The sequence below is a fragment of the Sebastes umbrosus genome, chromosome 15 (assembly GCF_015220745.1).
Source record: "Sebastes umbrosus isolate fSebUmb1 chromosome 15, fSebUmb1.pri, whole genome shotgun sequence".
NCBI classification, from domain to species: domain Eukaryota; kingdom Metazoa; phylum Chordata; class Actinopteri; order Perciformes; family Sebastidae; genus Sebastes; species Sebastes umbrosus.
Genome location: NC_051283.1, coordinates 3,434,553 through 3,449,598, shown reverse-complemented (window position 1 = coordinate 3,449,598; position 15,046 = coordinate 3,434,553). Strand labels below are relative to the sequence as shown.

The window sequence follows — 15,046 nt, the reverse complement described above, 5'->3', positions numbered from 1 at the left end:
GGGAAAAAAACCTCTGTGAGATGCAGATGGACAATGAACTCAGAGAACCCAAAAAGCAACAACACTGAGGAATTTAGTTGTCCTCTAAGTTGCCCACATGATGTTTTCTCTGCATAATTACACAGGGCTGATGACTCCAACTCACTTTTGCAATAGGAGCACCATTTTTAAGGGAGTATGCATTCAAAAACAACATCTAATTAGCCACACGTGGTGTTTACAATCTTGCGGTTATGGAAATATGAAGACTCCAGATTATTGCTGGATTTATGATCTTCAGATGTGACAATTAAAGAGAAGATGAGGTTATTGCTCAACACGGTTTGTCTCCCTCTTCTGTTGGAACAGCTGCACTACAACACATGACAAAAGTCTGAATATGCTATGATAATTTAACTAGTAGCTGACAACCCTCTTTGCTCCCTAATCACAGTTCAGACTACTGTTAAGAAAGTCTAAGGTCACTTGGTGCTCCGCGGTGTTGACTTATGCTCATGGACAGTCATTATGAATGTGGGAAGAGTGATTTGTGAGAGTGTTTGCCATGACAACACAGCAAAAACACACAGAGTCCGTCAGCGCACTGTTTACAGAAGAGCGGTTTTGGCCCCCAAACCTCTGGAGGACTCTTAGTTTAGGAGGAGCAAAAGCATTTCTCACAGCAGTTAAATGTCTGAGTCCACGCAAATACAGAAGATCTGATAAATTACAGATTATCTTTGTGACACGTTCAGAGGGTAGAATGAGTAGGTAAACAAACATTTAGGAACATTTCCATCAATGTCAACAATTACCTATTTATTATTCCTTTAAAAGATACATTTTTAAATGAATACAAAATAAATGCAAAAATAAATAAATACATTTAACTTGATAAAAATAAAGAAAAAAGGGAAAATTTAATAGATAAATATGGGGGATTAATACAAAGGTAAATAAATAAAGAAGAATTAAAACAGAAATATCAATTTATGCCACATTTGATCAATTAATTAATGGCTACATTCATTTTTTATTTTTGGTACATCTAATGGAATTTAATAATGAATTAAATTAATTAAAATAATTTAATAATTTATTTACCAAGTACATAGTTTTTTATTGTGGCAGATTCTGTCCCTACATAGCAACTAACATTTTTTTTTATTATTGATGAATTCGATGATTATTTTCTTGTTAAATCCATTAATCAATTGGTTTATTATCATTATCAGAAAATAGTTGCATTTGAGAAGCTGGAACCATTATAAAATTACTTGAACAATTTATTGATTATTGAAATTATTAATTCTTAATTTTCTGTTGTTAAATAATTGATCAGTTGTTTCAGCTCTTCATTACAGTATCTGCTCTGTAGGAGGGGAGGTAACCAGGTTATTGCCATCACTGATAAGGCTCATATACACAATGGTATCTTTATGTCAACTTCGATAAAAGTGCAATAAAAGTTAATAAAACGATAATACAAAAAAAGAACAACAATAACAAAGCGTTGCTGGGAGACGCCCACTCTTTTGACCCTCGGGGCTTGTTGTATTGTGGGTGGAGGCATGGAAAGGGTTAACAGCATCACCATCGATTCCCCCCCCCCCCGCAGCCCCTCCCAACCAGACCATCCTCCTGTTACAGTGTGCTGAGAGATGGACGCGGCGGCTGAGAGATGGACGCGGCGGCTGAACCTACCTGCGCAGCACATCTGGCTGTACAGATGAGAGCCTACTTGTCCGCAGCTCATTTCATGGATGTAATTAGTTCGTCGGTACATCATCCCGTGCTCCAGCCCGGCAGCGCGCATCATATCCTCCACTTCGGCCATCCCCGCTGTGTGTTTGTTGCTGCGCGTAAAAACCCAACACAACAACAGCGCGCCTGACTTTTCCCGTAAACGCCCCCCGACCCGCGTATTTCTCGTGAGTGGAACCAGCCCTCAAAACTTCCCTGAGAACACACTGGAAACACTGAGGGTCGTGTCAGGTTGCAGACACTTTGTCACAAGCCCGGCCCACTTTCTGTCCTGTCTGCTGAGATGAACCGGAGAGCTCTCCGCTGCTCCATCCTCCTCTGTTTGTCGCCACAGAGCGGAGCGCTCACAGAGCGATTAGTGCCATTGAAGCGCGGCTGGGAGGGACATCCCCGAAATGAAACGGACCGGAGGGCTGTTTGCTCTGCTGATGAGGACTACACGATACATCCCTATTTTAGTCTTTGCCTCTCCCCACATTACATAACCCCCGGACCCTAAATGCAAAACAGAAACTAGAATAACTTCTGGGAAGACTAGTTTGACTTGATCACAACCAGTGAGAGACGCTCCTCTCTATTGTCTCACCGGTGACTGTTAACAGAGGGCTTAGTGCACGTTTAACAGATCGCATATATGCATCGTGTGCCAGCGGGTAATAAATTATCAGTTCCCCCCCCCCCCCCCTCCACATGCACAACAGCTGAGGGTCATAAATAACTCCAACATAGGCGTCTTGTGTTCTCTATTTCTTTGCACAGCATTAAAGAACAGCCCACTTAAAAACATTCACAAGCTAGTTATTATATCGGCTTATTTTCAAGATAAGGCAGGATACAAACCACCATGACCAGTACTTTGAATCCATTTTATGTCCTGCAAAGTACAATCTGGCCATAGGACTGGAATTCAAACAACACAATAATAGTAACAAAGAGATTTTTCAGCAACTTACTTCACTCAATTTAAAAGGAACAGTCATCTGTACAAAGCACCCACAATATTGCAAATAAATGTTATTTTTCTCAACTGTTGGTTACAAAAGCACATATATATTTTTTTATTTTAAGAATAAATTAGCAGATCTAACACATACAGTAACTGTATAATAGTGTCCATCGGTGACCTTTAAATGCCTCTATTGTTTGATTTTTCGCCATTTTGTTTGCACAAAACATTTAAAAGTTCGGTATAAGGGAATCACTGAAATTCATTCAATTTGATGTAGCTGCAAATTTTAAACCCTGTGTTTAAGAGTAAGAGAACTGACTTCAATAAACACCAATACATAAATAGCTAGCTGTCAAAGTTAAAGTGATAATAATGTGTTAACGGAAAATTAGTTTTAACTCCACTAATTTCTTTAACGCATTAATGCAATTTGTGATTTTTAGGTGGTAGCATTTCAGTTTTAAAGCAAGAGTGAAGATACTGGCATATGAAACTAGTAAAACCGATGAATCCATTGGTAAAAAACATGTCATACTAGCTTGTCGTGAAGGAGGTTGAGTGACGCTCTAAACTTACACTCAATTTTGGCGAGGAAAAACTGGCATGGCCATTTTCAAAAGGGGTCCCTTGACCTCTGACCTCAAGATATGTGAATGAAAATGGGTTATTAAAGTCATAGTCAAGTCAGCACACTGACACACTGACAGCTGTTGTTGCCTGTGGATATTGAGTTTGCCATGTTATGATTTGAGCATATTTGTTATGCTAAATGCAGTACCTGTGAGGGTTTCTGGACAATATTTATCATCGTTTTGTGTTGTCGATTGATTTCCAATAATAAATATATACATACGTTTGCATAAAGCAGCATATTTGCCCACTCCCATGTTGATACGAATATTAAATACTAGACAAATCTCGCTTTAAGGGACATTTTGAACAGATAAAAAATGTGGGATTAATTTGCGATTAATCGCGATTAACTATTTTAATCGTTTGATAGCCCTAATTGCAAATAACAATTTTTATCAACTGTTGGTTACAAAAACACAGATATTTAGCTTTTTTATTTTAAGAATTATTTAGCGAGAGTAAAGATCACGGATCTAACAACTGCATGACAGTGTTCATCTGTGCACACATATAGCATGCTTTTCTTTAAATGCCTCTACTTTTGCACAAAACATTTCAAAGTTTGGTATCAGGTTTGTATCTCTGACAGTGATATTTAAAGTAGGAATGATAACTAAACTAATACATCCATCTGCTATTGAACAGTATTCAAATGTTGCAGCAGCAAACATAGCCTGTGTTTAAGAGTAAGAGAACTGACTTCACCAATTAATTAATTAATGAAATAATTGAATTAAAGCAATCTATCAAACTACAGTTGTGTCTTTAATGTTTAAAATGATTAAAACTTGGATTGAAGGAGGATGCACGTGTTCAGATATTTGCAGTAGTTAGTGCCAGAATTGTCCTAAAAGGAGTGATCCAGACGTTATCACCAAGCGTGTCGAGGAGACACGGCGGCGGGTCTTTCACCCTCTGAGACATAAACACAGATCAGAGCCGAGCTGCTGCCTCCTCAACATGGGCACACGGTGTTCTGTGTGTGTGACAAGCCTGACTTTACCACTAATGTGTTTTATCTTAGGTTGTGTATTGTGCAGGGCATGTAGGGACATTGTGGGCGTGTAGTGTTTTCAACACTTCCAATAACGGAATGTTTTTTGTCACTTTCCAGTAGAAGCAGAGCAAGCTGTCCTCCCCTCCTCAAGTCTGTTATTACCGCCACGGTGAAGGAGACAGGGGAAGTGAGTCACAGCTGCACGCCACCAGCCAAAATCTAAACCCAATCCTACTGTATGGCTGGTGGCATGTGGTTTAGCAGACACACACACAGCCGCCAGTCTATAGCGGCTCCTCCATGAACACTGGGTGCAGATTTGGGTGTGGCTTCCTAAACGGATTAGACATATTCAGTGTTGTGAAGTGAATCGAGCTTTCTAATCTTTTGAGTCTTTAGAGCGTACAAAATCGTTTACGGAAATCTCAAGTTAAAAGTCAAACGCAACAAGAGACGGCATTCATAGTTGCCAACCCTCCCAATTTTCCAGGGAGACTCCCATTTTTCATTGCTCCTCTCATGGTTTCCTCCCGGGTTCACACTTCTCCTGTATTTTTCCCAATTTATGGCAAATTTTCTCACTTTTTTTCCTTTTCATTAACCTGTTTGCACTGTACATCAAGTATACTCCCTACAGTTTCCATTCGAACGACAACAGAGCTACACCAAATATTGTTTCCCGGCGGAAGAGAGCAGTCTACGGTCGTGACACAGCGATGTCTGACCTCATGTTTGAGCTGCGCTCGCTGCTGGGTTCAGGGCACATCATAGCGTGCAGCGCCCGAAGTTAGGCTTTGCTCGACGTAGCGAAAAGCCGTCGTGGTGTGGCGCAAGCCGTTGGAAATAACGGGGTTCAGAGCGCAGTGGTGCCGTTATCGCGTAGTGACTGAAAGGACCTTCAGTGAGTGAGAGACGGAGAGAGCTAACTGAAAGAAATACTGAAGCAGGGGCAAAAAAATAATGAATAAAAACTGATGAATATTAGTTTATGTTAGAGATTCACACCAAGTTAACGCCAGAGGGGCCAATTATTAATTTTTCTTTCCTGAGAATAAAGGTAAAATAAAAAAAATTAACATAAAAATGTTGTTGCAGTGTACTTATTATTTTTTTATTTTCATTCTTTTTAAGTCAACAGAATGCAGGAAACAAGGTCTCTGAAACTCAAATTTTTCTGGGGGAGGACCACAAGACCCCCCACCTGGGTTTTGAAACCTTGCCTATTTTTAAAGACTCAAGGTTGGCAAGTATGACCCCATTACAGAGCGTTGAAGAGAAGGTCAAGATCAACAGAAGCCCTCTGGCAGAACTTGTAACGGTTTATGATTTATGAAACACATAATTACTTAGTGCAAATGACTTAATTATGTAAGCACCAACAGACAACTCAGATTCTCTTAAAGGTCCTGAGGATCGGCTCAAGGCCTCGTGAAGGAAAACCACAGACCTCCTCCTCCTTCACTTTGTTATGAGCGTATCCAGGATACACAGTCCGCCGTCCCCCAGTGTCGAGTTTACTACTGACGGCCGGCCTCCATGTGTGGCGCTCTGTGAGCTTTTTTTAAACCAGGCTCTGGGTGAAATCCCTTTTACCTACTTTCACCTTCCCACTGTGTCAAAGGCACCTTGTCGCTCCTGCAAACTAAAGTTCAAACTGGTGCGTGTGTGGACGAGCTCAGCACGTCCCGGCATGTGACACTGCAGATGGTTGGAAGTGTGGTCATTGTTTACATTACAGCTCCGGTACAAATCCAACAGAAATCGATCCCTCCTCTGATGAAAATGTGTCATTAAAGTACTGAGAAGCGCTGGGAAGAGGGAATGTGACCGTTGCTGATGTACAGGGTGTAGACTTATTGTCTGCACTGCGGCAATTACACAGCTGAAAGCAGATCTCTTCCAATGCAAATCGGCTGCATATTGACAGAAGGTAGAGATAGCACGCGGCCTAGTTTTGCAATGCAATGTTTGCCCGCAATTTACCAGTCAAACCGCTCCTCCAGGCAACCTTTATGCTTCAGCCCTGCACGGTTTACAGAGTATATATACACACTCATGCTGCACACACGAGGGAGGAGAGGAGGATCTGTTTCTAATTTGTTCTCACTTTTTTGCCTTTGTTCTATGACTTGTATAGTAAGCCTTCTCATGAGCATTTTAGGAGAACGTTTTTGGGGTCTTTTTCTGACACTGCTTAGTCATCCAGTCATAACAAACCAAGGCAAGTCACTGTTATGAAAACTATACTGTTATCTACTCGAGGTGTGTCCTCCTCGACTTCCTTAGAAAGAGGATTGTGCAGTTTATTACCCGACCTAGACCTGTGGGAGCGATAAGGGAAAAGTACAGAGCCTGGCTTCAGTTTTAGCAAAACAACCAACCATTTCAGGATGGTGTGCATCTTGTTACAAACAGCTGACAGCTGGATTCATTTCAAGTCAGTGTTAATTTCACTAACGAAAACTATGACGAAATATGTTTTATATATAAGTATGTCGAACTAACTGCAAAGCTGCATCATTCAACCTGTTTTTCATCAGATAATGAATTTTATTGAAATAAGTTTGACTTAAATGACAGAAATGTTCAATATAATCTGATGACTAACAGGACTAAGATTAAATACAAAAAATAGATGTCAAAACCAAGAGAGAAAACATTTAGACTAAAATCGATTGACTTTTCGGTGACTAAAATTGGACTAAAACGTTTTGAGTTGTCGTCAACTAAAACTATGAAGGATACGAATTACTAAAATGTGACTAAAACTAATAAGCCTTTTTTAATTTTAAGACTAAGCCTACATCTAAAATAGCTGTCAAAATTAACGCTGTTTTAATTGCGAGCTCCGTGCAGGTAGAGGAGTTAAAATGTGACTTGAGGCTACTTTTTATGTTTCAGGCTGCTTCATTGTCCAAGGTGAATCTGCGGAATTGTTTCAGAGTGTCTGTTGGCCAAACTGGTTTCTCATGATAGTTTCGGAGCGAGGGGAAAAACAAAACAATTGCCCTTTATCTACACCTGCAGTCTGCCAGACAGACATCCTTTAATTTGCCTCTGGGTGTGTCGCCTGCAGAGGTGTGTTTGACAGCCGCCATTGTGCCAAAGCTGTGTCAACATTGAAATAGGTGTGTCTGGTGACATTAAAAGCAACAGGTGCCTGCAAGTAACCTTCAGGCTGTTCAGTGGGTTGAATAGACAGTAATGCTTTTTTTTTCCCCCGTGGCAGCACATGTTTGGTATGTGAAGAGGATATGCTTAATGCCGAAGCCGTTCCAAGAAGAAACCGGCTGAACAAGTCTATTAACAATAAAGGAGTTACCACAATGAAGATAAGATACTCTGATCAGACTAAACTCACATCAAGTCCCTTTAAGGGAGCCACACAACTCGAGCTATAAAGACACAACTTGGACGAAATGATGGAGCATTTTTTTTTTTTTTTTTACAGTATTCAAGGAAAAAGCCCCAGCAGAGGAGAAAAGCTGATGCTGAGGTGTGCACACCGAAGCTCTGACGGAGCCAAAACTCCCCCCACTCAACCAGAATACTCCACCCCCGACGTCATCACATTACAGACGGCAATTACGGGGTTAACTGCGACATCTCCATACCACAGGAAACCCAGACGTGTGAGGGAAAAAGAGGGGGGAGTAAGGAATAGAGAGAGGAGTGTGTGCCACAAAAACGCACAGGACAGGAGAGAGCGGAGACGACGGACGAGAACAGCCGGCAAGAAACTATTTCAAAAAACCTACTTTCTTCTTTAGGCACCGTCATCTCTCAGTGAAGTAAGCCTTATAGCAATGAGAAGCTTTCTCTTACCTTGCTTCTTCCGTACTCTCCACTGCCAGGCAAAGATTAAGGTAACAATGTGGCCCACAACCACCAGGGCTGGGAACACACTTCCAGGGGGGCTTGCCGGCATCGGGCCTGGTACAAAGTGGACAGTCCCAGGCTCTGAAGACTAACAGACGGGAGGGCTGGGGGGGGTGAAAGGTGAGGGGGAGTGGAGGGGGGTGTGCGCCTAGGGGTGTGGTGCCATCCCGGACTTTAAAACAAGCCGCGCGGCCAAGTTGTCCGTGACTTTTACGACAGAGAGAGAGAGAGAGAGAAGAACGAAAGAGCACCCCTCCCGCTCCTCTCTTCCCTGTGACTCAGTCCTCTGGCAGAAGTGGCTGCTCTCCCTCCCTCCCTCCTTCCCTCCCTCTTTCCCCCTGTCCTTTACTCTAACAATTCCCCTCTTTCTCTTCTACACACTCTTCTTTGTTATTCTTCATTGTACTTATTTCAAAATTAGCTCTAATTCTCCCAGCCCAAGCAAACTTTGCAGCCTTGAAGTAGCTAAAAAGAAGTTCTGTCCTCCTCCACGGCTCAAGTGACTCCACTGGTTTTGCCCTACAGCAACTGGCTCGGTGCTTTCCTCGCTCGCTGCAGCCTATCTGCAGGAGTTAATAATATATGAGGCTGTTTTGTGTGACACACACGCGCACACACACACACACACACACACACTCCAGTCAGCCTTGATAAGCAGCAAAACGTAGCGCAAGTGAGATCCACCTTGAGCCAGTGTCAAAGTTTCCAACTCACTCCATAGGATATTTCTCTTCCTCTGAATCCCTTTCAGTTATTTTCCATCACGGTTTACGAGTCACAGATCGTCCAAGGCCAACCCCTTCCTCCTTTTCCAAATGTTTATACTGAAGCCATGCCTCCCCGGTACATTTTTCCCCTTCACATAATAACCCGCTCGCTATCAATTCATTCTCATTATGCAACTTCACTATGCTTCCCTCGCTGTTGCTGTAATTGCTTCCTTATGCTTGGTCAGCACAGCCAGTGGCTATATAGGCTTCCCAGAAACCTATTTAACTGCATTCTGTTTTTACCACCAACCGGTTCAAAATCTCCCTTAAAATTTAACCCTTAAATCAGAAAGTGATTGTCACTCTTCCTCTGGAGAGGTCCTGCTATTAAAAATACTGAAAAGCCTTGAGGGGAAAATGTCTGCTTAAACTAGAGTGAGCCCCATCTGACCCTAGCTATGTTTCCATTCAAATATTTGTATTCACATTTTGAGGTGAATTCGCATTAGAAAGCTGTATGGAAACTTAAAAGAAAATTTGATAAAACTTCCTGAATTGTGAAAAAAATATTGTACGCTCACAAGGTGATTTTTTGTCTTAATCGAAAAAGAGTTGACACGCTAAATAGATTATGGAAATGGCTTTGCATTTGAATAAATAGGCTACAGGAATGAGTCCTGCAGTAAAACACGGAAATGAGTTAGCATTTTAGCACTTAGGGTTCCCTCGTCTGGAAGTCAGTGGGTTTAAGTTAGATGCCTGGAATAAGGTCAGTGGTTAACACAAGCTCAAGAGATTTTAACGTTTTGTTCAACAATATAAAATACATCGATAAATACCCCACTCGTGAATTTTGAAGCCTTTATGCGTCTTAAAAAAGGCGGTTGCTAACAAGTGGCTAAATGGGACTACTAAACGTCATCACGCTGACTCGTCCTCCTTTACAGCCTCGTTGTGTATACTCGCGCTCATGCGACTGTGGTGTAATTCGTTTATAGCCTAACGTAAGCTTTTTACTTCTGGCGACTGCATTCACGCTTCAAAACAACAAAACATGTAAGTATCATAAATGTGTGTTTGCCACAGAGCTTATTTTCTGCAATAATCCAAAAAGCCAGTGGAAAAATCCCATTGGCTTTTTGTCGAGGGAACCAGGGCGAATGTAACTTCCTGGTTGGCCTACAAAAATACGTCATCCCTGCAGCTCTCTATTCTGACGTAGCGAATAGGGATGCACCGATACCGATACCGATACCGATACCGATACCGATACCAGTATCGCGTATTGGGTCCGATACTGTGCTCATGTACTCGTACTTTCAAAACGGCTCCGATACAACGGCACTGATACCACTTTACGTTAACCTCTCGTCACCATCTTTTGGGTCCTCATGCTCCACCTCCCCGACGGTGCGGGCGAGACGGGCCGGTGGTGCGCCCGACCGCGCTGGGCCGGGATCCCACCTCAGCCGGCACGCGCCGGCCCTGACTTTCATTGCGCCACGGGGTTTTGCTTGCACTCTCTGACGATACGTGTGTTAGATTCCTTGGTCCGTGTTTCAAGATTGCCGACAACGCCACAGACCCCTGGCGCTTTTATGTGGGCCGCGGCACGACGCGGTTGGAACGCACTGAGGACAGTCCACCCCGGTCGACAGTCGCACCTGGAGCATGGAGCCCCGTCACGGTGAGGCGAGGCCCGGGCGGGAAGCGCTGTAAAGCTGCCGCCGCGAGCAACCTTTGCCCCGAGCCAGTCCAAGCCGACCTAGAGCCGGTCGCGGCGCACCGCCTCGTATGCGGGACTCCCCAGCCTGCCGTGTGTCGCTCACACCCTCCAGCTGGCTGTTAACGAGGGTCTTTTGGCACAGAGAAGTACTCGTATCGGTACTCAGTATCGGCGAGTACCCAAATGTAAGTACTTGTACTCGTGGTCGGTATGAAAAAAAGTGGTATCAGTGCATCCCTAGTAGAGAATATTTAATTCACATGACCGATCAGCTGTTTCTGCTGTCAGCGTCCTATCAGACCCATAACGTGTGATTGCTCATCTTCATCTCCAGACAGCATGAAACATTTCCTAGGTCTTGAACAATTCCTGAAGACCTCTCTCCATTATTCTATCGTAGATGGTTAGATGGCCAAGCCAGTTCTACTGTGTCTACTGTCGGATTACAGGCATGCGTAGCCTATAGCGCAAACTGCTGACCAAACTACTACAGTAGAGCTATGCAAGGACTATGAGCCCCTAGACACTTGATGGGTCTTCTAATAAAACTAACTGTAACTGCAAAATTAAACAGACAACACCTGCTTGCATCACTGTTGAGACATCAAACCATCTTTCTGCGGGCAAAACGACATCTCTGCCAGACATTCTGTAGTCAGAACATCAAGCGGGGAACATTACATGTACTTAATTGGTGTGCACTAGAAACAGTGTCACGCAGAAACCTGACACCAAGACTGGTGTCACGATCGCACACTGATGGCGATGCAATGCCACACCGTGCTCCATAAAACAAGCAGAAATAGTCGGTATATATATATATATATATATATACACACACATATATATACTGTATACTGTATATACTACAATTTCAGTAGAGGTGGGAGGGGGGAGGGGGGAACAGGCACACACTGTGTTTGTTTACTAGAAAGTTCATGTGTTTTTTAAGGGTGACTACAGGAGAAGATGGGTTCTGCCAACCAGTGTATTGCAAGCCTAGCGGCACATAGCGTTAACGAGTGTCCGGTTGAGAGTGAGCAAAAGAGAGAGCAACCGTGTGATTGGCGGTGAGCATGAAGTTATCAGTAACGTTATAGCTGTAAACGTTGCAGTGCAGTGTGTGTACAGTTCAGACTGTCGGTGATGAAATGCTACAACTAGGGATGTTAATAATGAACTGTTAACAGACATTAAGAGTTTTGACCGATTAATGCTATTGGTTAAACGGTTAAAAGAAATATTAAAAATTAAATCAAAAGCTGAGCAAAACTCAGAGGAGTGTCTTCTCACTTAAAGGGGAATAGCTGGTCCACCTTAACAGCCCACCTTAAGTGAGTCTGAGCCGGTGTTGCTAGATACAGGAGCTTGGCTCGGGTCTTGAATAGTTGTAGCATTTATTCACCGACAAATAAACTGTACACACACTGCACTGCTACATTCACAGCTATAACGCCAACGACAATTCACCGCCGCCACACACACACAATCTGTCGGACAATCGCTAACATTATGCCGCGCTGACAGACCGTATGTGTGTGACAACTGCGAGCACAAATCAGCAGCACAAACACACACGGTGTGTCGGACATTCCCTAACGTTACGCCAGTCAGACACAAGCTGCAGGATACAGGAAGTCGGCTCCGGTCTCTGGCTGAGCTGGCTTGAGCGGAGCAAAAGAGTTGTAGTTTCGTAGCATTTATTCACCGACAAATAAACTGTACACACACTGCTACACCTACGTTCACAGCTATAACGCCACCAACAACCTCACACTCACAGCCAAAACTGAACTGGGGACTTCCGTCAGCGAATATCTGTTGTGCTCCTGCAGCTGGTACACCGCTGCATGCGAGGCACAAATCTTGTCGGTTAACGGTTAATAATCGGTTAACGGTTGAGAACATTTTTCAAAATGAGCATCCCTAATAGCAGCCTATACCCAGTGAAATATCAGGAAGGGTATTAAAAATGGATTCCACCCTATGCCTAGTATTCAGGATTGAATTGATAAACTGTCAATATATTTAGACTATTTTGCTCTGGCATCTTCTCTAAGTTTGTGTTCAACATAATGTTATTATTTCAATGAAATGTACTGAAACAAATGTATATGTGACACAAAATGGCAATCTTTTATTTTATATTTATTTATATCTCGGACACTGTTATGACAGAGTTGAATGAATACATTTAAAGCCGCCTCAAAAGTAGAGCAGTTGGGAACAGAAGCTTAAGTACACTCACAACAAAGAGTGATTGTAGGTGAGTGATTTTCATCTGTTTGCAATCATTCTGGCTGAGACCTTATATGATCCCAGTTTCAAAACGTCAAATCCCCAAAGCCTTAGAAACTGGCATCTCAAATTGGCAATTAGTCTCATTGGAGACTGAGCAAAGGGGAATAAAACCAAGGGAGCCGTATGGACGTCTGGAATAAATTCATTCCAGGACTCCTTCATGGGAGGAGTCGGCCCCCTCCCACTCTCTTCACATGGTATGCATTTGCACAATGATTCCCATACTCCCATATTGCTCTGCATACCCACACGAAGGCAATAAAGCCGAACTTCACATCAGTCTCTGTTAAGTGAGAAGTTCTTTGGATTTTAGTTTAAATGCATCAATCGCTAATGAGAAAGATTTCCCCAATGCCACAGGTAGGTGAGCAATGAGAGGAATGTCTGAGATGTTGTTAATCTGCAATCTTCTAAAAAGATACTGATGCTGGGAGTGGCATTGTCCTCAGATGACATGCATAATGAAAGAAATTCTACTTAGCTTATTCCTGTTGTAGCATCCCCCCAAATGCACCGATAACAGAGTTTCAAATGAAAAGTTCCTGTAGAAAGCAAACCTACCGCCTGATTGTCCTGGACAGAAACAGCAGCATAAGTCCATCTCTGCTCAGCGTCTTCACAACTTTTAGAGAAAATACTGAAGTGCCAGGGAGTCAAATCTGACCTCATGACATTGTGTTCCGATGAAAAGCAGGGGGGGGGGGCGTGCTGAAAAAGCACAGGAAAAAAAGAAAAAAGGAGAACCAGAGGCACGGCTGCGAAGCGAAAACTAGACAGCGTTGCGAGTTTAACTTAATTTGAGAGGCTTCCTCAGTGGAAACAGCATCTCATGCGCGGTGGTTTCTGACGAGCCACTGGCTCGAATCCACGTGCGGGGCTGCAGAAACTCCCAGGGACACATTTTCTTACAGGATTTAGACAAAGAGCGGAAAACATGATTTTTGCCAGCAAGCTACTAAAACAAAGGCTTCTCTGTGGGAGCACACGCACCACATGGACAGGACGTGGATCATACTGTATGAATACAGCAATAGATTTAAAGCTAAAACAGTAGCAGCTGGAACATCTTACTGATACCAGATAACTGAAATTAAAAAATGATATTAGAGGATATTTTCTATCAAACATATTGGCTATATTAGCAGACATCTATATAACAGTATCTTTGTATAAATGTATTGCTTCATTTTGGACCCTAATTCTTACTGTGGTTTAGTTAAACTGTGATTTGAGTACATTAACTGAGTACTATTCCTTGTACTACCCAGTTGCAGTAACGTTTATGACACACTTGGAGCTGAAAAAACGACTTCATTTGACAAAAAATTGTCAACAATTTGATTGATTGTTGAAGTCGTTCAGCAAAAATGCCAAACATTCCCTGTTTCCAGGGAAATATGAGGTATATTGTGTATTTTATAAAATTGCAACTTAAATATCTATTTTTGGACTGTTAGTCAAACCCTGTCTCGGGGTCTTGGGCTAAATTATCTTTTAAAGATTTATCAAAGAAAAAATCATTTGTGGCAGCCCAACAGATAAATGACAATACCAAGCAAAACTAAAACGCTGCGTCTGTTCAGGGCAACATACAGTCTGTGCATCTTAAAGGCATGTTATCTATGCAGCTGTGTCTTATTTCTGAGCCAACCCAGGTCTGGTACTTCACTGTGACGCCTTGTATTCACCCGTTACAATCTTATGCAAAGGGAGAGACATGGAGCAGCCAGTCAGGGGCCCCTCTGCTGCCCACACCCCCTGGATTTAACAGCAGGGAACATGATCCCAGACACTGTCAGGCAGCGTGGGTGGCGTCTAACTCAAGGTCTTCACTGTAAAGTTATGAACTCTAATCTGCTTCACTCTTATTCTCTAAATAAACACTTGCTGTACATCTGGGATCAGAATAAACCAGACACCGTGTGCACTTCTGGTACAGAAAAAACTATCCTAGGAACACTTAAAACAATGTGTTGTCACTTAATGACAAACACAAAGCCCTGTCGTGGACTGTTATCTGATACACTAGCAGTGAGAGACACACCCATACCTGCTTCATCCTCTTTGGTCCTCTACACAAGCGGAGACTCACCATAAAGTATTTCTGT

The 15,046-nt window shown here is 42.8% G+C and overlaps 1 protein-coding gene across 17 annotated transcripts in view; it reads right to left on the bottom strand.

Moving 5' to 3' along the window:
• The window catches only part of pleca (plectin a), a 153,551-nt gene that overhangs the window by 56,700 nt on the left and 81,805 nt on the right, over positions 1-15,046 (bottom strand). For 2 of the 17 annotated variants that reach the window (XM_037794833.1, XM_037794836.1), the window contains exon 1: positions 13,500-13,633. The exons of 10 other annotated variants lie outside the window; for them this stretch is intronic. In XM_037794833.1, the coding sequence (XP_037650761.1) occupies positions 13,500-13,539 (40 nt within the window). In that variant the 5' untranslated portion in view covers positions 13,540-13,633. Of the gene's footprint in view, positions 1-1,683; positions 2,181-8,147; positions 8,821-13,499; positions 13,634-15,046 lie in introns of those variants that run through there. 5 more of the 17 variants (XM_037794824.1, XM_037794827.1, XM_037794821.1 and 2 more) reach the window with 3 other exon arrangements.